Source organism: Epinephelus lanceolatus, chromosome 5 (genome assembly GCF_041903045.1).
Source record: "Epinephelus lanceolatus isolate andai-2023 chromosome 5, ASM4190304v1, whole genome shotgun sequence".
In the NCBI taxonomy this organism is placed as follows: Eukaryota; Metazoa; Chordata; class Actinopteri; order Perciformes; family Serranidae; genus Epinephelus; species Epinephelus lanceolatus.
Window position 1 is genome coordinate 47335957 of NC_135738.1, and position 23841 is coordinate 47359797.

The 23841-nt window shown below is 41.3% G+C and overlaps 2 protein-coding genes across 5 annotated transcripts in view; both read right to left on the reverse strand.

Annotated features, from left to right (window-relative positions):
- The window catches only part of enc2 (ectodermal-neural cortex 2), a 77290-nt gene extending 73169 nt beyond the window's left edge, over positions 1 to 4121 (reverse strand). The window contains exons 1-2 of the mRNA XM_033634992.2: positions 3688 to 4121; positions 3260 to 3458 (exon numbers count right to left, since the gene is read on the reverse strand). Of these exons, the coding sequence (XP_033490883.1) occupies positions 3260 to 3305 (46 nt within the window). The 5' untranslated portion in view covers positions 3306 to 3458; positions 3688 to 4121. The remainder of the gene's footprint in view (positions 1 to 3259; positions 3459 to 3687) is intronic.
- A 619-nt stretch (positions 4122 to 4740) lies between these two features.
- The window catches only part of LOC117262212 (uncharacterized protein C14orf93 homolog), a 42724-nt gene continuing 23623 nt past the window's right edge, over positions 4741 to 23841 (reverse strand). Inside the window, exons 2-6 of one of the 4 annotated variants that reach the window (XM_078168287.1) lie at positions 7755 to 20869; positions 7571 to 7632; positions 7381 to 7478; positions 7162 to 7280; positions 4741 to 6077 (exon numbers count right to left, since the gene is read on the reverse strand). In XM_078168287.1, coding sequence (XP_078024413.1) covers positions 5769 to 6077; positions 7162 to 7280; positions 7381 to 7429 — 477 coding nt within the window. In that variant the 5' untranslated portion in view covers positions 7430 to 7478; positions 7571 to 7632; positions 7755 to 20869 and the 3' untranslated portion in view covers positions 4741 to 5768. The remainder of the gene's footprint in view (positions 6078 to 7161; positions 7281 to 7380; positions 7479 to 7570; positions 7633 to 7754; positions 20870 to 23841) is intronic. The other 3 variants (XM_078168288.1, XM_033634998.2, XM_078168289.1) reach the window with 3 other exon arrangements.

Below are 23841 nucleotides of genomic sequence, written 5' to 3' on the forward strand. Positions count from 1 at the left end.
GTCTGTAAGCAGAGCAAGGATGGCTGTGTCATCTGAGTATATGAGGTACGTGGTAGTGGGTGATAGGCTGGTACAGTCATTGGTGCAGAGGGTGTAGAGGAATGGGATTAGCACACAACCCTGAGGTGCTCCGGTGTTAGTTTTGATTACTGATGATGTGGTTGTGCCCACTCGCACCACTTGCAGCTTGTCACTTAAGAAGTTGTGGATGAGATGGATCAGACGGAAGGGGGTGTTGAGCTGGTGTAATTTCTGGATCATCAGATGCTTTTGGATGGTGTTAAATGCAAAGTCCACGAAGATGATCCTGACAAAATGACCTGGAGTGTCCAGGTGCTGAAGGAGGAGGTGCAGCAGGCAGGCCACCGTGTCCTCCGTGCCCCTTCTGGCCTTATAGGCAAATTGAAGGGGATCGAACTGTGGGGCAATGACTGGCAGGATGGTACTCAATAGCAGTTTCTCCAGGCACTTCATTATTATGGACGTGAGGGCAACAGGGCGATAGTGGTTGGATTCAGTGGGCCAGGGTTTTTTGGGTACGGGGATTATGGTGGCAGTTTTCCAGAGGGTAGGTATGGTAGCAGTCCGGTAGACTGCTTAGCTAGACACAGTAGTCGACCATCATGCATCTCATTCAGTAATCTAATTCATCCTCCTGTTTCTACTGTGCCTACTTGTTCACCCGTTGCTACCACTGCAGACCATACTACACTTGTAACATCTCAGGACTTTAAACCACGTCACGGCCTCGGTCTACTACATCTGAATATCAGAAGCCTGCTCCCAAAAATGGATTATATTAACATGGCTCTCCTCCAAGATATAAAATAACAACATAATTATCAATGGTTATATTATTTTCAGATGTGACCGTAAAAGCAAGGGAGGGGGAGTTCTAATTTATGACTGTCTCACTATTCACAAACTGTCATCATCCTCTGTACCCAAAAAATGTGAATATATTGCACTGGATTTATGTTTTGGTGAAGACACTCATGTTATCATTACTGGTATTTATCACCCCCCCTCTGCTCATGTTGATGCTCTGGATGACATTGGTAAGATCATTTCTAAGTACGCCTCCTCAGAATTAATAGTTATGGGAGATCTAAACCTGGACTGGCTCTCTGAACAGATTAAAAGAATTGTGCCTTGAGCTCAACTTCACTCAACTTATAGTCAAACCCACCAGACCAAATCTAAAAAAAATCCACTCAATTCCACTTTAATTGACATTATTCTTACAAACAGACCACACAATTACCCTGCTTCTGGAGTTCTTCCTCTTGACATCAGTGATCACTGTCCCATTGCCTGTATCAGAAACACCAAAATTCCTAAATCTCATTCTCAACATATCACCACAAGAAATTACAAACATTTTAATCTCCAGAATTTCCTAAATGATTTATCCATCTCAAACATAAATGACATCTTCTCTATTACCGACCCTGCTGAGGCACTGGAACATTTCTCATATTCTTTTAACATTATTGCTGACAGACATGCCCCTTACAAAAAACACAAAATAAAAAACAGATACAGTCCCTGGTTCTCCCCACAACTTTCCAATGTCATCACTAGCAGAGATAAACCCTGGTCCAAGGCTAGATCCAGCGGCACCCCTGAAGACTGGTTGTTATTTAGGCAAAAAAGAAATATCTGCACCAGCATGATCAGAAAGGCCAAATCTAATTATTATCTCTCAGCTCTCTCTGCCTCTGATGACTGCTAAATTCTGGAAAACCATAGCATCTCTTAAAAATTCATCACCCTCCACAAATCAAACAAGCATCTGGTCATATTTCTGATAAATCATCCATGGTTGAAACTTTCAATAATCACTTCCTCTCGTCTGATCTTTTATATAGTAATTTGTCTGTAAATCAAACTGTAAACACTTGCCATAACTATCCACCAGAGGGAGTCCTTAATTCACAAACCTTTTCTCACCCTAAATTTTCTTTTACTTGAGTAAGTAGTACAGATGTTCTCAAAGCTCTACGTAGGTCAAAGGCTTCCAAAAATGCTGGTGCAGATAATCTTGAGCCATATCTTCTAAATCTAACGGCCCATTTAATCAGTCCACATTTAGCTCACATTTTTAACCAAACCTTTTTAACTGGCATCATTCCACCTTCTTGGAAAAGTGCATTTGTAACTCCCCTACATAAAAATGGTGACATCTCTGACCTCAATAACTACCGTCCAATATCCAAACTTCCCCTCTTAGCAAAAATCCTGGAATTATTGGTCAATTATCAACTACGCTATTTTATCGACTCATCAAACTTACTTCAGCCACAACAGTCTGGATTTCGCCCGGGTCACTGCACAATTACAGCTGCAGTTTCAGTCATAGATAACATTGTCTCCTCCCTGGATAATAACAGTTTTGTGCTGCTCATTTCATTGACCTCTCAAAAGCATTTGGTACTGTTGCTCATAAAATTCTACTTCATAAATTACAGTCCATAGGCTTAGATATTTCTTTACTCAACTTGTTCCACTTTTAACCTCACTGACAGAACTCAGACTGTTGTCGCTCAATCAAGTCCACTCACTATCAGAAACGGGGTGCCGCAGGGGTCTATCCTTGGACCATTGCTATTTACATTATACATTAATAACATAATTCTCCCAAATCAATATTTTAATGATTGTATCTTATATGCCCCCGGTTCTACCTCATCCCAAGCCCTGACTCATCTACAGACTGCCTTTGATGCCACAGACTAGTTTTAAATGCAGAAAAAAAAGAAATACTCCACTTCCACCACTAGCGACTCTTGACTATCCTGCCATCGAGACCTTAAATGGCACCCACATTACTATATATATAGACACATATACTTTTTTTTTTCATTTGGACTTTTGGCTGTCATCAACATTTATAAAGGGCATAGTTTTCAGACCAAGTACGAGACCTCGTGTTGAGTTGAAGGAGAAAGAGGGAGAAACTTAAACAGAGCTAGGAGACCTTCATGACTCAACATATAACCCCGGTGACTATGTTATTACAGAGGAATCTGAGCAAAAATGTATTCTTTTAGCTTAGTTTTACCCTCAGCAAAGGCTGTAAAAACAGACCCTACATGCAGTAATTTGTAAATTTTATTTTTACTACTAACATAATACCATCAGATAAAAAATATGAAATAGTTGTGGCAACACTTGAAATATATACAAGAAAGGTGGATTCAGGGAAGCACTTAAATTAAAAACACAAGGAAATCAATATTTAAATTCAATACTTTACAGACTGTAGATGACCTGATGAGGCTCGTCTTCCCCAAAATCCCCATCCCAAAGGACCTGGCATCCCAGTATGAGAGACCCTCAAAGGAGGAAGTGGTTGCCTTACACGTCTCTTCAGCCAAGGGGCAACTGGAGGCCAACACAGTGACCAGCCGGATCAGGAAACTCCTGGCGTATCCAACACAGGACGGGATGGACGCCTGAATGGAAAGAACTGGACACTATTAGTATTGCAGATAAAATGCTGCTGTGTTATCCATCTGTCTAGTGTATATTAATTAGTATTTTTCTGTAGTTTATGTTTTTTACATTTGCTAAAAAATAAAGTTCTTTTGACAAAAGACAAGTGGGTTCTTTGGTATAATGAAACCTTAGTGTTCAGAATTTAGTTTACACAGTTTTATCTCAATACATGTCATAAAAACATACTCAAACAGTCAGGCTCCAGGCCTGGATGGTGTATCAAACATGTAGGATGAACTGGAATCTGGTCCATTACCTAAAACCTAATAGGTAAAAAATACACAAGGCATACTGTTTTATAAGTAAGCAAATAAAGACTCAGGAGACAACATCACTGCATGGAAAAAACATTGATCTATTCATTTGTTGTTGTATAATACAGAAATCTGTCATCTCAATCTGCTGTGGTAAAATTGATGAATTCAGGGGTTAAAACTTTTGTGGTTTTAACAGAGAATGTGTTAGTAACAGAATTTATAATAACTTTGGTATTATTACCCAATACAAGCTACATTAGTCTGATCATAGATAAGCCTGCTTTGGTAAAAAAAGGATTCATTCTTTACACCACGTCATGTAACAGCTGAGTGCTGCTGTTGGTGTTTCCACGTTATGTAGTAACTGACTACACTGTTAGAAACCTTTTGTACTCTGCAGCAGACGTTTCCAACTTCATTCAGTCAGAGGACAGACATACAGTTGTTACCATAATGTCAGATAAGTTACAGTTATCATGTTATAGCTTTAATATAAGACGGCAACAAAATAAAAACTTACCACTGTTAAATGTCCTGCTCCAGTGTTTGTCGCAAAAGTGCTTCGGAGTCTATCGGCTCGTGTTTGATATTGATAATGGTGGACGGCCATCGTCGTTAGCTCAGCCACAGCTTGTTGTTTTGCGGCAGCCTCTGGAGGTGAATTCAGATAGGGTAAGGGGTGTGACATTTCAGATAGACACTCTAAGTCACAACAGACTGAGCGAGCTGACCAATCAGAGCAGACTGGGCTGCTGGGGAGGCCGGAACATAAGCCCAAACACAGCGTTTCAGACAGAGGTGCTGCAGCAATCAGCAGTCCAAGACAAATAATGTGTTCTGAACAGTAAAGCACATAAATCCCCAATATTACATAACCCTGAAAGTAAGCATAATAGGTCTCCTTTAAACAAAGAATATACCAGTTCCAGACTTAATAACCTATGACATCACAAATTAGAGTTTTAGCACTCTAGTTTTTGAATTTGGGGTAAAGTTGTTCATGTTAACTCATTCTGTTGGGCAGTTTTAGACCATATGAATTACATGGATGAATTCAGATGACATCAGATGATTTTATATTTTTCATTCTCTGACAATTTACAAATTGAATAATAGGGGTCTAACTATCCATTGATCTAGATTCATATGTTAATTTAATCATCAACTATGCAGTATCATTGATGCAAAGTGAAAATAGCTATCTGTATCATCATCTTCAGGTTACGTCTTTATTTTGAAATTCTGTGTCACTGTTAAACAGATAATGGAAAGCAGCTAAAAGAAAGTGGATGATGATAATGTTATTTGCTTGGAAATAAATCAGCAGTGTGGACATATTTTCAATTTCTGAGAAAATACAGGTCAACAGAGAGAGCACATGCCATATGTAATCAATGCTGTTATGAGATAAAACATGACAAAACGTTACCTGCCTGGCCAGGTATCTCACTCCGCAATGTTTTCACTACAGCAACATTAGCTGATTTGTTTCAATAATGTTCAGCTAAAAAACACATGCATGCAGGCTGAGTGTGCAAAGCAGTAATCAGAGCAAAGGGTGGCTATTTTGAAGAAACTAGAATATAAAACATGTTTTCAGTTATTTCACCTTTTTTTGTTAAGTACATAACTCCACATGTGTTCATTCATAGTTTTGATGCCTTCAGTGAGAATCTACAATGTAAATAGTCATGAAAATAAAGAAAATGCATTGAATGAGAAGCTGTGTCCAAACTTTTGGCCTGTACTGTATATATATATATATATATATATATATATATATATATATATATATAAATAAATATGTATATATTTATATTCATATTTATATGCTATGGACTACACTATTATTACAATCAAGGACATTAATGAATTTATTGAGGAAAGGAAAATTTGCCAGGAACATGCTTTTTATTCAAAGACAGAGCTTTATTAGAAGAAACACAAACACACAACTATGTACAAATCTGCCCACACAACAAACGGGAAGCTCAGGAGAAGGCCAAAATCCTACAGCACCGTGAAGTGTCTGTCTGCTGCCTCGAAGCTGTAGGTAACTGGTGGCATTTTGTCCGAATTTGGTCCATTTTGCAGACGTCTGTGGTGCGTTCCCCTGTACTTGGGAATTGCCTCTAATCTCGACTGCAGCGAGGCACAGAGCTCGGTGAGCTCCTGGCTACGAAAGACTGGAGGTCGCACAATCCATCCAGACACCCCACCAGCGATGCCGTCTTCTTCATTGGACATTAGGTCTATGGTGGCGCACTTCCAAAGGTCCACCTCGTCATCGGCAAGTACACTCTGTCTTGCTTCCAGCAGCTGTAAAAACATCAATAAAGACAATCAGTACTGTGCGATGCACTGCGTATGGACACAACACATCTGTTAATGCACCTGAAAAATAGCCTCTTTAACTCCCCTCAGACCGGCGTCCACACTCCCTCCCTCCTCTGTTAAATGGCATCTCACAGGCGCACTACGTCATCAAACCATGTGATGTTTGGTATCACTGGATTCAGGAAGCTCTCGGCTTCCTGAATCCGGCATCGTTTTTCTTTTATTCCTTATGGGTTTTGCATCAGAGCAGCCTAAATACACGAAGTCCAAAATCGCGATGAGTGGTGACAAGCCATGTCATGCCGTTTTTCGAGGGGAAAAGTTATTACTCACGATCTCATGCCGAGCCGTCAATGGACATGTAGCTGGTTTATAAAAGGTAAGAGTCTCACTCCTACCACTATTTTTGGCTGAGATATACCATCTAGAAAGTGGGATCACAACTTTGACGTTTCATATGGCTTTATTTGGTGATATTTTATGGTGTTTCTGTCATAAACAACATCAGCTATCATAATCACACCTGATTTCAATAAGGTACGATGTTTGAAGCTGGCTGAGTGTTGTTCGATCACTGACAGTTCTGTTTTGAAGCAGAGTGAGCGCTCTTGTCATGTGGAGCTCCGCCTGGATCTTTTCATGGTAAAAACACTGTAGAATGGTCATACTTTGAGCAGTCTTCTTCAAATTTGAAACAAGTGTTCATTGATAGTGTGCCTACAGCCCCACAGTGTCATTTACTTGTTCAGATGAAGCCACAGATAGTTATTCATCCTGAAATACATTTTTTATTTTATTTTAGGCAAAATCTTCAACTTTTTACTGACTTCAGAGGCCCATTACTCTGTCTCTGTATCACCTAGAGTGTTTCTGAGACTTTCATAAGAAACTTCAGAGAGTTTGCTTTCTGGCAAGACCTCATGCATGCATGTAGTCAGAGCGGTTCAGAGGCTACAGTCATTTTAATTTGGGTATGTCATTTTAGGCGTTTTTGCTACAAAATGGGGGTGGAGTGCAAGAGGATAGTCACACTGACCAAAAACGGATCTAATCTAATAAGTCTTACCCTCTTTCTTCTCGATCGACTCCGAGCTGAACTCTTCACAGTTTCCGCCTGCGATGCGAGATCTGGCTGTCTGTACCTGAAGCTCCTGCATACTGTCTCATAGTATGTCTTACAGGCAGCTGGAAAACAATTAAATGAGAGTGGTATGAATAAAAAAACATAAGTCACAGTAAAACTAAACAAGGAAGGAACAGGAACAAAACAGTTAAAGTTACTTACACACAATGGCGTCACTAACAGCGTCATGTAAATCTGGACTTGCTGACATAGCTCCGAGCAAATAGGAGGTCACGGCCTCGTTATGAGGCGAGGTTAGTCTGTGAAAACAAAATAAACGGTTAAGCTCTGTATCTATTAACGTATCTATTTCCTTATACAGCAGAATGAAAGCATATTCTTTAAATCTTACGCTTGCTCCGGTTCGTAGCGCCTACAATTTGTCTCCGAGTTGTGAAGACAGCGTACTGCTTCCTGTAAATTACAAGACCAAAAACATACACTTTTACAGCTTACACTGGTTCTGCTCACTTGTTCTTTTACAAGGCTACTAGGCTACTTATAGTTTAGCTAGCAGTCACCGAACATATTCTTACCGCAATCTTGGGATTGTGCACCCGTCTCTTCTTCTTAGAGTTAGTCTCTTCCACACACTTTTTTGACTCCAAAGCAGCCAACCTATCCTCTATGGAGAGCAACCTGGAGTTTACTACAGTGAACTGCTCATTCACATCGGCAGCAAGCAGAGTAAGCTGACGAGACAGTCCACTGATAGCATTCAGCAGTTTCTTCTCGCCGGTCTGCGGACTGCCTGAAAGGAGTTGATCGTGTCCATGCAGAGGAGTTGAAGGTGAGATGCCGTCCAGCCATTGTAGTTCACGAAACGGCAGTTAAAACACAGGAAATGGAGGAAAAGGTCTGAGTACAAGAATAAAAACATGTCTGTATATGCTCGTCTTGCAGGTACTGCTGTATGAGTCATGCCCATGACTTTGCATGTGATTGGACGAGGTGCCCATGACCTCGTCCATGATTGGACGAGGGCTCCTCGTCCAATCACGTGCGAGGTCACTGTTATACGGAAGAACTCGCGAGACGAGCTCGCATATGTTTATGATATAAACAGGCACGGTGTACCTATGAAGCTCTGTGATATAAACACGGTGTGCAGTCAGTTGAAAGATGGAAGTCCCGAGACTGAAGAAAAGACCTCGGTGCCTCTGTGAACATTGCAACACTGGACTCTGTCATACACAGTATTTTTGATCACAGAAAGCGCTATTTCAAAAATGGAGTTTGGGAGAAAAAATCCAAAAGGGCCAAGTCGGATAACGTACAGAGCCTGCTACTATCCTGTCATGATATGCCATTGCTAATGACATACACAGTAATTAATCTAACATACTTTCATTGAATAAATCAATTCAAGCTAAAATTTAGAGTCTATAATTAGGCTATATTGAGCCTGATCTATTTATACCAGAGATTTTCTAATGAAGTTAATACCTTTTAGAAAAATGGAACCTGGGGTAAAACTCCCCCTGCTACCCTGATTTGCATTTGTATAGCTCACAGCATTTTCATTTACATGTTAAAGCCTCCCCTAGAATTAGGGGGAGGGGGGTCATGGGGGGACAACTGCCAAGCAAGGCCCGCGTCAATTTCCGACAATTCACGGCAGTTTTCGGTGTTGCCTGCAAATTGCCGTGTGCAGTCGTAAACATGAACTTCCACGACAATCTACAGTGCCGCTTACTGACAAAAATCCCACTTTTCATGCAGTGAAGGTTACACAAGAAGAAGAAGCAGCAGAAGGACACTTCTCTCGACAGCTGAGCGGAGCTGCGGAGTCCGCAGTCCACAGAGCCTCTGAGACAAACTAAACACTTGCAGGCTCCTCCACTTCATTTAAAAACATACATAAACTTTATTAAGTTGTCATAATGCATGTTACAATGCAAGATAAGTTGAATATAGTCCCTTGACAAGCCGCTGATTTGAAAAACATTAAACTCCAATTGAAGGGCCTCTTGAATTAGTGGTATAGAGTGTCTGATGTATAACAGTATCATCACCATATAATTGTACACAACAGTTAGAGAAGCAGAGTGGGAGATCATTTATAAAAATTGAGAAAAGAAGTGGTCCTAAGGTAGAGCCTTGAGGGACACCATTCTGCTGAATAAGTAGGTCTGATTTACATCCTCTCAATACAACACATTGCTTTCTATTGTGAAGATAAGAATTAAACCACAGTAGCGCATGTTGGGAGAGACCAATTGCATGAAGCTTGTCTAACAGAAGATAGTGATCAACCAGATCAAAAGCTTTGGTGAGATCAATAAATATTGCTCCTGTGAGATGACCACGATCAGAAGCAGATAAAGTATCATTGGTAAATTTTAATTTTAAGAGCGCAAACAATATTATTGATATTAAGGTACTGTAATAATTGTAATTGTGATAATAGTTGTAATAATTTTCTCAAATACTTGGGCAATGGCACAAATAATTGAAATAGGTCTGTAGTTATTAGGGTCAAGTGTGTCGCCACCCTTGTGGAGAGGAGTTACACGTGCACATTTCCAAATAGTTGGAACTACACATGTACTTAATGAAAGATTAAACAGGTCAGCCAATGGATAATTAAGAATAAGAGATGCTAATTTAATGAACTTGGTTTCAATCCCATCTAGTCCAAGACCACTGCTCTCTTTTAGGTCACAAATTGCACTGCAGACATCAACAGGAGTTATTGTATGAAAATAAAAATGACTTTGACAAGGTGTGATGAAATTAGAAGTCATGTGTACAGTCTGAGGAGTTAAGCTGGAACAGAGGAAAAATGTTGATTGAGCTCACATGCAATAAGTGACGGATCTATCAGCATTGTGTCTGCAGCTCTTAGTTGACTAATAGAGCATTTTTCTGAAGTATGAAATGTTTTTTATTTTACTCCAAAATTGTTTAGGATTTTTGACATTTTCACTTAGATATTCTTAATAATCAGATTTTGCATTTCAAACTTGCGTCTTGCTGATATTTCTTAGTTGTCTGTATGCTTCCCAATCATCATGTTTCCTTGACAAACGAAATTTTGATCATGCTTCATCCCTCTGTCTAAAAATGGATACAAGTTCAGAATTGATCCAAGGCAAATAGAGTGTGCCAGTAAACCCGGAACTCCGTTAGCGCTTTTAGCACTTCTGGTTCTCTCGTGAGTTTCAGGTTTCGTTCTACGACATAAAACACGTCAGTAAATACCCTACTTGTGAATTTTGAAGCTTTTACGTGTCATAAAAAAGGCGGTTGCTAACAAGTTGCTCAATACGACTACAAACCCTGTCGGGGACATTAAATGTCATCACCCCCAAACAGGCGAGAGTGCTGGCAGTCCGCCATTACAGCTTCTTATTTAGCTTAAACAGTCTGATTTCCCCATTATACAATGCTTTTAAACTAAAGTGACCGAAGTCACTGGGCTTGACGCTAATTTTTTTCCCAAGGAGCACATGTGCTCCTAAGTTGAAAAAGTAAGGAGCACACAAAGAACACTATTTGATCAAATAATGTGTTTTCCGTTATAAACGTGATGCAAATAGACATTTACAAGCAAAATTATTTAATGAATTTGTATACAAAATGTACAGAAAGGTAAAATCATCAAGTTTTGAAAAAGTATTGCAATTTAATTTTGTCTTTAATGTTATTATCTTATATTATCTTTGCAATATGATTATCTTATATAATGTTATTACTATCCTAAAACATTCTCCAGGTCCTCTGAAACTCTGCAGGACTTATTTCCACCCTGCCCAGCAGCGGTACTGTGGCGAACGGTCCCTAACTGTGGGGAGAAAGGAGGAGGCTTCCCCGAAGGTCCGCCGCTTTTCCCAGTCCCTCGTCTCCTCCACACTTTGACTTATTCCCACCAAGCCGTCAGCCTGGCCGTGGAGAAGGGTCCCTAACTGCAGGGAGAACGGAGCAGGCTTCCCCGGAGGTCCGTCGCTTTTCCCGGTCCCTCGTCTCCTCCACACTTTGACTTATTTCCACCCAGCCGACAGCCTGGCCGTGAAGAACGGTCCCTAACTGCGGGGAGAACGGAGCAGGCTTCCCCGGAGGTACGCCCCTTTTCCTGGTCCGTCTCCTCTACACTTTGACTTATTTCCACGCTGCCGACAGTGGGACTTATATTCATTGTGCCGACAGTGGCTTGGAAAACCGCCCATAACCGTGTCACACGGGGAAGAGGGAAGACGGCTGAGTTCCTCCAACATTTGCGTTTTTTTAAAATTGACAAAAATATAGGCTGCTTCGGCTGATTTTTTTATGCACACATGTGCCCCTAAATATTTTTTACAGTTCGCACACACCTATTTTTAGTCGCAAATGCGAGTGAAACACTCGCACTGTCGAGCCCTGAATCAGTTGAAAGCTTAGTGGCGGTGACGTCAAGAGTCATGCGACCATGGAGTAGTCATGTAGTCCGTTAAAGCCTAACGTTAGCTTTTTACTTCTGGCGATCGCATTTAAACTTCAAATGCGGTATGAAAGGTGTTCATATGTGAAGATTATCTCACAGAACAAAACCTGTAAGTATCAGAAACTTGTGTAAGCCACAGAGCTTATTTTCTGACATAATCCAAAACGCAATGCAAAAATCACATTCACTTTCTCTTCCAGGAACCAGCGCGATGCTAAACTTCCGGGTTTTGACGTCAGCCCTGGCACACTCTGTGTCTGCCTTTAACTTTGGCCATTTTCCACGGAGCGTGTTTGTCAATCACGGCCATGAATTTAGAATAAAAGAAATCCCATGCATTTTGAACATCAGGTATTAATTAAAATCTTTCCCAGTTAATGGAAAATCAATCATAAATAAACATATTAAAGTCTGACAGAACACCAGCATTCGTGATGTGGATGTGAAACAAATATCCAGTCAAGTAAAGACTGAGAGGATGGAGTGACTCTTGTAGGTTCATTAATTAACTGTGTAAGGTTCAAATTTGAAAAAACATTTTTGTCTCTACAGGAGGACCTATCTAACCAGTTCTTATTAAAGTCACCCAAAATAATAATTTCATTACTACAGTCGATGGAGTTAATAGTTGAACTCAAACAATTAGATGATTCTGCTGGTGCGGCTGGGGGTCTGTATACATTTCCAATCATGATATACTTATTCTAGTGTAGAATTAGTTTAAAAAAAAATACACTCAAAATATTTTGGGTCTGTATGAGGAATTATTAGTTCAGAAGACAGGTTTGATGAAACATATGTAGCCCCACCACCACCTCTGCTGCATCTGTCAGCTCAATATAACACATAATTTGGTAGTTTGATTTCAGTGTCAGCAATTTTGCTACTCAACCATGTTTCTGAGAGTGTAATAATACTTGGTTTGTGAAATGCAACCCATGCTCTGATTAAATCAATTACGAGTACGAGGCTCCTAATGTTCAAATGTATAATTTTTAATCCTTTTGTTTTATCCAGTTTCCAAACAAGTCATAACTAGCACTGTCACTGCTCAAACATAAGTTGAGGTTATTGTTGATCGACAGATATATGAAAAGGTTGTACACGTAACACACATGAATAACAGATACACAAGACAACATGAACCACATCACAAACACAAGTACATTAAATTGCAGCCCAACACTTGACTAGAAAAGGAAAATATATCTATATATCTATAAAAACTCAGGTAATATCTACAGATGAAAGCTCATGGGAGAAAATGAAGGAGCATCTCTAGAAACAAGAGTGTATGAAAAGGGGGAAAAAGAGAAGAGAGAGAATAAATAAATAAAGAGTATAGGAGGCATACCCTATATACCTATAGTCACGTATTTCTAATATCTCATACTTTGAGTACACATACGTAATTCATTAAAGTATGCAGCATAAACGTCAGAATGAAGGAGGAAAAAGGAGAGTCAATAGGTTACAGTAAAGCGGCGTCTTTACGACAGTCAGTTTTCATGACTATTGCGACCTCATTTACGGGCGAAAAAGTAAACATGCCAAAAACTGAGTATAACTAAAGCCCGGTATACACTGTACGATTTTTAAAATCTTGTTGTTAATACCAGCTCACACTGTACGAGTGAATTGTCTGCGATGTGCGGCCAAAGCTCAAGATTTATGTGGTCACACTGTATGTTCCGATTATCAAGCACGATCAGAGAGCTCACACTGTACGGGTGAAAACGGCTCGTTGGCCCTGCTGAACTGTCCTGCCCGTTGACAGCTGTCAATAAAGATACATTTGAAAGTTCCAATTTGTTCCAGGAGTGCCGTTGTTGTCAACGAAGCAGGAAAAGCGGTTTGCTTTGATGATTTGCGCTATACTGTGTGCCGAAACGTCCAAAAAGAAGAGGCATCAGCGCATATGGACTCGCAGATGGCTTGAGAGACATGGACAGTATGGTTTGACCATTTTACAACGAGAGTTGGAAGTAAGCCGGCTACAGCCGGGTGCACCCTCTGTGTGTGTGTGTGTGTGTGTTATACCTCGTCTAGCGCACTAGCTTGTATGTTTGTTGCGCTTGCTTGAAAATGAGAGCAGAAAAAACTTATCAGCTGAAGAATATTGGCTATCTCCTGCCAGGGTTTCTCTTGTTGATAGCGGTCGTGGTAGGTGGAAGAAGAAACGTCGAACTGTAGCCACAGCTCAACCAACCTGGCCTCCATATTTACAGTCCACCGACGTGTCGCCATGGTCATCTATGTCTTCGCGCAGGCGCAGTGAGGGATAAATGCACAGACGTTGGCGAATCGGCTCGTGGCTCTGCTTCCACTGTGCGAATGTCTGTGCCGGCCGACCAAAATTTCTGACATGTCAGAAATTCATCCGACCGTCCGACCGTGGTTCTGGAGCAGATGATCGGCCCTAGCGTTTAGTTGCCTCATCAGCTCAGCGCTGAAATCTGGATAGATGTTAACAGGAGATCCTTTGTAGAGCAGTTTCTTCTTTTCTCTGGCGAGGCGTAGGATTTTCACTTTATCCTGAAAGTTATGGAGTTTGATCAGGATGGGCTGAGGATGGATTTGGACCTCACGCCGGGTGGTAGGACTGCGGTGAGCTCTCTCGATGACCGGTGGCACAGTAAAATTCTCATGTCCCAGGAGGTCCGGAATCAACTTGGACATGAAGCTGTAAATGTCGTGGCCCTCTGCCAATTCAAGAACCTTTACAAAACGGAGATTTGAGGATCTGCTTCGGTTCTCCAAGTCCTCTACTTTGTCGACCAGGTAAGCATTTTCTTTTTCCAGATGCTGAAGCTGGGTCTGATGATCCTGAACATTGTCTTCATTTGAGCTGACACGTTGTTCCAGCTCAGACTTGTTCTCCAAGAGTATTTAATGAAGTTTGGATGTTGCACAAACTGACATGAATGGGATCCATCTTTGAGTCAAAATGGGTGAGCATCTCGGTCTTAATATTTTGGATGGTATCCCACAGCGTTTGTAGTGAGATCAGGCGTCCCTCCATTGTCCCTTTGTTCAGTTTACACCAATCCAAAAATGATGCTCGTTTCACATGAAATTGATTACAATTGTCACTATAAAGTTCCTGTGACACTACCCAGTCATTGGCGAGAGAGGTGAATGGCTTAAAGTGCATTTAGGACTACCATTCTCATGGATCTGTGCAACACCCTGATGCTACAGCTCAACAGAGGAGCCAAACATGCATCCTGTCACACAAACACCCTGGAGCTGTGTGGTCCTGCCACTGTGAATAGCACAATGCAGGGCCTGAACTTCAGTACTGGATTGTAGTGCTGCACGATTAATCTAATCGCAATCGCAATTGCGATGTCAGGCTGTGCGATTACATATCCGCATAAAAGGCTGCGAGTTAATGTAAATAAATGTTAACGTGGGTGCCTGTGAACATGACTGCCTCTCCTGTAGTGTGTGGAGTTTGTAGACATCATGCCCACAACCTATCCTGGTGCGTGCAGCCAGCGTGCAGCAGTGACCAACACAGACGCTGAAGAAGAGCATGAGCTTGACCAAGAACAGCTTGAGTTGGTGGCGAAAAAAACGAATTACATGGCGATACTTTGGATTCAGGTACGGTGACGTTGAACAGAAAGACGTGCTGTGTAAAAGTTAAAGTCGCCACGTCCTGCGGCAACACGACCAATCTATATCAGCACTTGAGACAGCACAGCACAGGGAAAAGAAGGAAGAGTGCATGCGAGAGAAAGCCGAGCTGTGTAACGTTAAAGACAAAGAGACAACTGAAAGCCGCCAGAGCCTCATAAAACAACATCCAAGCACAGTTAAGCAAACATTTTAAGTGTCACAGGGAAATCATGGACTCTGGTGTGCTGGAATTTGTCATTTACGTGACATCGCCTGAACGCAACACAGGTTCGCTCCGCTGTGTGTACAGTTCCGTGCTGCGCTGCTGTGTGAGCAGCGTGTTTGACTGTGCTCAGTCTGTTGATGGTCATTGACACACTGTCTGTCCATAACAATAACTATGTCAGGTCAGTGCCCTCCTAATATAATGTAGGGGAAACACTGAATCAAGCAAAAAGACTCATGATACCATTTATTTATTATATTGTCAGGGTATATGCAGGAATCCTGAGATTAATTTCAATACTTTTTAAGAATTTTTTAAGACCTTCCAAAAAAACCTTAAGACCTCATCGCGTCCCTAAGCTGTCGTTAGCAGCAACGCATCTTTAACTTACTGAACAGTTGTAGTTTGCAATTAAATCTTAGAGCATAAACATACAACAGAACTCAGATAAGATGAGAAGGATTTTTTATTGTCTTTTGCTCCTCTGTTTGGTGCCTGGACGTGCGCCGTCACATGATGTCGCACAGGTACGCGCACAGCCCCGAGTGGCAGTCCGAGTGTGCCTATCTACACATCGTTGTTTGTAATAGTAGCTTGAATGCTAAGAAAATTTAATACTTCATAAAATCACGATTAAGACTTTTTAATACTTTTTAAGGGCCTTAATTTTCCGACATTTGATTTATCAACTTTTAATACTTTTTAAGACCCCGCGGACACCCTGATTGTATATTGTAATTATATTGTAATTGCAATCGCAAATCGCGATACTGTCCACCATAATCGCAATCGCACATTTTTATCAAATCGTGCAGCACTACTGGATTGCACATTATTTCACAGCTTCCTGCAAATCTAGCACTTACAATGCAGGAAATTCCCACACACATTTACAGTGATGCCAAATGATGTTCAGTTAACATTTGCACCTGTGTGGAACGGGGCCTACAGGCAGACTAGCTGGGATGCTGCATCAGACAGACCAACATCCACCCCTGGAAAACAAATCTGACACGCTCTCTCTTACTCTCCCTACAAGGTTACAAGCCCCCCTCTGCTATTACAGCATATCTCAGCACAGGGCTCAACAATAAGGATTGCCCGATTGCCCGGGGCAAGTAAAACTCAAGGTCGGGCATGTAAACTAACAACTCACTTGCTCCATCGGGCAAGTTGCTAAAAATAGTAAAAGTTAGTAACTAATTGATAAAATAAATGTATTTTAAAACGTGCTCTTCTGCTCTGATGCAGCGGTCTCTCTGCCTGAAATCACAGCCCCCATTGATATTATTTTGCGCGACAGACGCTTCATATAATAACATAACAATATACTATTTATGGTGTTATGTCATCGTGTCATTTCTGTCTCTACATGGTCACGCATTAACAATTCTCCTCTGCTCTCTGTATTGTGCACGGCGGAGTTCCGCCACACACACAGGTGAGCATGCTAGAGAGGCTCGGGCCGCATTTTCCTGATCAAACCTGACCCCGAGCCCCGTGCAGTTTGTCAGCTGACAAAGTTATTGTTATGAACACTGTGTAAATAACCATCAAGAGACTGCTGTTACACACAGACAAACAGCTGCTTGCACAGCAGCACCGCACAGCACTCGTGCTGAGCTTGTGTTGCGTTCAGGCGTTGTCACGTAAATAACAACTTCCAACACTTAAATAGGTCATAACACAAAACAGCAGCATGTCATGTGACTTTTTACTTTTATTATATTCAATAAAATTGTATGGTCCTAAATCTTGAGACACCTCATATGTAAGCTAGACAGACATTTCACCTGCTTATTACTGTGCACAAATGTACTGTATGTACTTAGTCCTAAAGAGCCCTTATGGTGCCAGTAGATACATAGAAACATCCCAGCAGGCTGTGCTTTGCAAGCATACAAAAAGTTTCACGCAAGTGAAAATTATTTTTCATGCGTGTGCTTCACCTCCACTGCTACAACTCCATCCTAGGGGAAACACTGCTGTATGGCTCAAGTAGAGCGCAAAATTATAGACCAGTGACCATCAACTGGCGGCCCGCGGGCCGAATCCAGCCCGCCGAACCGTCCAATCCGGCCTGCGATTGGATTCTAAAATTGTGAGGATCAAAGAGAAAATATCCTGTGGTCCACACTATTAAAGCAACTGAAAACAGCAACAACTGAGACTCTTAACTATCAGTAATCCCTACCATTTATGACTCTATTTAGGCTACATTTCGAAATGAGGACAGACTCGCTGCACTGTTTAACATTTATTGTTTCACACAGTTCTTTTTTTTTTAACATAACTTTTCCTCATGCCCTTACTTAACATTTGGTTTTTATTTCAAAGTCTCAACAACAAGCTTCAAACTAGTAGACTTCTCAGGACAAAAAAAGGAGGAAAAACCAACTGGCATAACTTAAAATAGCATGGTAAATAAATACTAACCTGGTACCAGAACAAAACAGGTCACAAATAATGTTCGCACATCAAATAAAACATTAAGTGGGCTATAGCGATTTCAAATCACAAGGCTGAAATGGGCTACTCACACTGCTTAATGGCTGAAGTTACATTTCCCCTCTTTTTCACATCAGGCTTGACCGCTGTCAGACTTATGCGCAAACAGTCCTCCAAAGACTGGTTTGACAGTCGGTTCCTCTCGTGTGTTTTTATCGAATTCATCTTGGAGAACGCAGCCTTGCAGGTGTAGGTTGAACCAAACATGGTGAGCACATACATAGCCAGCATCTTCAATGTGCCATAGTCCTCGGGACAAGACACCCAAAATGCGCTCAGGCTTTCAGCACCACGGAGAGCAGCCTTCATGTTGCCTGCGGCCTGGATTTCAGCCAGCTCGCTCTGAATGGCCACCTCGTCCAACGGCATCATTTTCACTGCGTTTGTGGAGAATTCTCCGCTTTGGCTGACGGTGAATGGGTCACGCACAAATCCAATGACATCCCTGGAAATGAAAAAGTCATCGAATCTAGCAGAGTCATTGTCTTTTAATTGTGTGATGAATGTCTTCATCTTGTCTGTTACGTTGCTTTCTCCCACCGTCTTCAGTGTGTTGATGTGCAGCAGCCTCCCTGACAACAAATCTGCGTGGAACAGATCAAGTTTGTTCCCAAAGGCATCAAGTTTTTCCACCAAACCACCACAGATTTTTCTTTTCCTTGCAGCTGGAGATTAAGTGTATTCAAATGGGAGAAAATGTCTGTTAAAAACGCAACGTTGCACATGTATTCTCTGTCTTGCATGATGAGATGGTCAGCTGCCGCTTTTGATTTACTTTGTTTCAAAAAATCCACTACTTGGGCACGGAGTTCAACGAAGTGCTCCAGTGCTTTGCCCTTACTGAGCCAGCGCACGTCATTGTGGAGTAACAGGTCATCATGAGAAGCCTGGGATTCGAGCACAAATTTGCGGAACAGGCGGTGCTGCGTGCTTGAATTTCCTCTGATGTGGTTAATAATTTTCATTGTTTTCTCCATCACCTCTTTGAGCTCCCCACTTAGCTTTGCGCACAGCATGCTTTGATGGATAATACAGTGAAGTGCATTAGTTTTAGGAGCGAGTCTTTATTCTGCTCACCAGACCCTTGTTTTTGCCAATCATGGCAGGTGCACAATCTGTCACTGTCAGGTTGATTTTATCCAGGGACAATCCATGGCTTTTAAAAAAATCCTCCAGTTTTCCAAAGATTTCAGCAGTGGTGTTGTCCTCCAGCGGAAGCAATGCCAGCAGCTCCTCTCGGAAATCTTTGCCATCAAAGTATCTGACAAAAACGCACAGCTGTGAAATATCCGTGTTGTCAGTGGACTCATCAATAGCCAGTGAAATGTATTTGGCTTCCTTGATCCCGTCAATGACAGCTTGCTGGACATGCTCTGCCAAGACATGTACACGACGTGCAGCAGTTGAAGCAGAGAGAGGTATTTGTTGGACAGATGCAATAACTCTGTCCATGGATTTGTCAGGGGCAAGTTCCTCCAGAACGGTGACCATGCACTCCTTTAAAACCTCACTTTCCGTGAAAGGCAGGTTATGTTTGCAAAGCACCCAGGCAGCCTGCAGAGATGCACACGTTACTCTCTCTTGATCAGTTAAAGTTTGAGTAATAATGCCACTTGCACGGGAGTAGGCAGATTTCAATGTGGCGATTTTTCTCTGACGGGCCTCTGACTGCTCAGGATATGAATCCTTGAAATTTGTATGTTTAGTGTTGTGGTGACGGTGCAGATTATATTCTTTTGCAACAGCAACAGTTTCGTTGCAAATGAGGCATACCGGTGACGCATTTCGGAAGGTTGGCATGATAAATGCATACTTTTCAGTCCAGTCATCATTAAAGGATCTGTTTTCCACATCAACTTTTCATTTCATGGCCTTTGAGAGTGCCATTTTACCTGTGTTAAGAGGCCTTTTCCTTCCACTTCCGCAGTGTTTGTTTTTCAAGTGTTCTATAAATAAAGTTGACTTAATTGAGTTGAGGCAAAATATCTCTATCACTCCTGGTGGTTGACTGTGGTATAGGTGATAGGAGCCTGACTCATAAAGGCTAAAAATGCCTTCAGTTTTGTAATGAAATGGAAAAAAATATAAACAATAAACATCAAATAATAATGTTATGCCAAAATTTGATTTTTATTTAATTTTTATTTGAGGGTCCAGCAGCCAAGGTGACTGTCCGGTAAAATTCTGGCCCTCTGACAAATATAGTTGGTGACCCCTGTTATAGACGGAGAACGATTGACAAATTTTTCACTTTAAGCCCTGACACTGTCATTTTTGTGTAGGAATTAAGCGACAATACATGACCTATGTTGTTTTAATTAATAAATACAGTGGGTCTCATTCATGAAACGTGAGCAGAAGGAATTTGTGTGTAAACTGTTCGCAGACGGAAATTTACGTGCATGTCTGCATTCATCAATATTTTAGTAGCTCCGATCTTTTCGTAGCTACTAACAAAATCTACTCCTGCTCCTGACCACTTGTAGTGCTAATTTAGTAAAGCACATAAATATTGCTTGTCACTATTGGAAATTACAATTTTAATTCATATTGCGCTCTGTTATGTACACAATACACAGATGCCTTTGAAACACGTAATCTAAACATGACAAAATATTAAAAATATAACACATTTAGTTAAATTAGTTGGCAATTAGCAGGTTTAAGATCCACATTAGGTTCATGATTGTGAATTATCTATGTAAATCGACTCAGTAGATTACACGTTCTTTTACATGTTGAATGATGACAATAAAAATATCCATAAGGACGACAGCTGGATCACAGCCTCTTCAGCCTCGGTGCCTGGGTTCAGCATGCAGGGGCAGCAGGAGCAGCAGGTGGTGGAGCCACGAAGGAGCACGCGCCAGCTGAAAGAATTATTTGAGACAACACGTTTTTTTTTTGTGGCTGTTTGATCATTTGAATGAATAAATCTGATTTGAAAAATGTTTAATTTACATTGTATAAAACAGAGCTTTAGGCTATTAAGATTCAAATAATTTGAAGACGATACATACAAACTGCTGTAGGCTATATGTTATCCGTATCATGTGTTAAAATAAATGTTAAATAGCTCTACATTCCGACAGCCATCACTGATTTAGAGTTTATCCATATGCACAAAACATCTCTGGTTTCCCATTCCCACTTCATTCAAAACCCCACAAATGAATCTTCTGTTTGTTTGGTGACCACTGTAATTTTTTGTGTGTGCTTATGTGTTTCTTTGCCTCCAGTTTCATATCAAACCATTTACGCTTCACCTCTGACATGGTTCTTTGTACTACGGAGACAACATTAACAGCATCTGTTAACTCCCTCCAGGCCTTCGCTTTGCCTGTCCCTCTCACACCACTACTAACTGAAGAAAATAAATTTTTTTTCTTAAGTCCACTTCACTCAAAATTATTTAGATCTCCGCTTCGGAAAAATTCTTTTTTCTTTCTTTCTCTTTCTTTCTTTGCGCCATGACTGACAGGTCGACAGTATTCACCTACACCTCCTTATATGGTGGTCACTGGCTATTCATGGGCGGGGATTTATGCTAATTGCTGATTACCGGGAGCGCGCTGTCACTTGGATTGGCATTCATGATCATACACACGTGTTTACAATCAAATCTGAGTTTCCCGCGGCGTTCCTGAATCCGGAGTAGGTTTTTAGTAGAGTAAGCTTTTATGTGCAAATCTACACACAGATTACTCACTTTTCATGAATGAGACCCAGTGTGAATAAAGATTACATAACATAAAAATAACTGCAGTCTTTGTTATTTGATAGCCACTTAAATTAAACAATTTTTATAGGGCAAGTAAAAACTGACTTCGGGCAAGTAGATCTCTGACCAACTTGCCCGACCGGGCAAGTGAAAAAAAACCTTAGCGTTGAACCCTGCAGTAGCATATAGACAGCAGTGTTTCCCCTACCATTATATTAGGGGGGCACCCCCTGCCCCCCCTTGAAGTCAAGTAAATTTTATTTAATTTTATTTTCTATATAGCACCAGATCACAACAGAAGTCATTTAAGGTTACCTTTCCTATAGAACAGGTCTATACCTATACCTCATTTTATTAAACAAACTAAATAGCCTTACGTTATTTATCTTATTTACACGAAGGCATGTCATTTCTATCTCTACATGGTCACACATTTACAATTCTCCTCTGCTCTCTGTCACAAATGTGGCACACACACTCTCCGCTGCAGTCGCTGTGTTGTTATTGTTATATGCCAGCAGAGGAGCTGCGCGCAGCCTCTCTCTCTGTTAAGGCTAGTTCAGATTATGCGATTTTCACCACAATTTTGACGTCGCAGAGGATCTTGAGAGCCACCTTGGGTCGGAGGTGAGTCGGCAGATAATCTGCCACGATGAGTCCTCATGTGTGAACAAGCCTACGAGCAAGTCGCCCCCTTGTCTGTGACTGGGACTGGATATCTGGCATGCTAGAAAACTGGAGAAGTCTGACACGACTGACAAAGTGTATCAGCCAATGAGAGGCGGGATACGTCCCACTTCAGCACACAGGAGGACGGAAGAAATGTGATGAGGACCATCCGGCAGGGTTGCCACTTGCCAGGTCTGCTTATTAACCGCGACTTTGGGCTTGTTTCTAAAGTGGAGTTGCTTATTTGGGCTTGCTCTCAAAACGTCACCTTTCTCTATATATATATCTCCGTCTAATAAGTTATTTAAACGCATGATAGTTGCTTATTTTGGGCTTGTTTCCAGTGCTTAATTTGTAAAATTAGAAGTAGAGGAACACTTTGGGCCTCTGAGAGAGCAGTGTTCCCCCACTTTTGGGAGTGGGGGAACACTGCTCTCTCAGAGAACACTTTTTTAAGCGACACCTGAGCCGCCTCACTGCGCAACTCCAAATGGAATGGTTGTGACATCTAGTGTTGTCACAGTACCAAAACTGGGACCCGCGGTACGATACCAGTGAAAGTATCACGGTTCTGAGTAGTATCACGATACCACAGCAAGAATGAGGCAGATGTGCCTTTTGTCATTTATAAAAAGATAAATCATTTTTCTATAATACATCAGTGATATTTCAATGGAATAAATTACTTACTGACTTCATCATACTTCAAAAACAGCATCAATAAGTGATTAACATAGGGGGGATTGAAATAAAATAAAAATCAACCAGCCACCCTCCTCCCCTGACAAGTTGTCCAGGTACCACTGGGCAGTCATGACACCAATGAAAGAGGAAATTAGGCTACTGGACCTGGAGTCAGACTTCTCTGTCACCGGTAAGCTGTTATCTTGGGCCACGGAGCCTCCACAGACTAGTCGCAAATGCGAGTAAAATGCTCACAGGTAGAGCTCTGTGGCAGGGGCATCGTTTCAGCAAAAGCTAAGGTATAGCAATATGACATGACGTCACAGAGCTGCTGATGATGGGGTTTCAAAAATATGAACTTATATAAAACTTCACTTTGGTCTTTGACCTGTCAGAAGTACATACTATGCTACTGAAAACTGTTTCAAAGGACATGAAGCTGTTTCTCACATTCATAGTACCTCATGTCTGCATGTAATGCATGACTTGGTGTGAGCAGTGAAAACATTGGACCTATTTCGGCGCATATTTCAGCACCACGGACAGCGAGCAGACGTTTAATTATCATTACTCATGTGTTTAACTTTAACTTTAACAGAAAATAAAGAAAATAAATTAATTACAAGCTCATTTCTAGAAGATAACCAAGGGGTCCGGTGTATGAAACACAGTAAAACAAAGGCCAATTTGGTACAATACTGTATAGGCAAATTTATTGGAGTGTCTCCAGAGACCGAAAATACAAGCTTAACATGTCGACATGAAGAA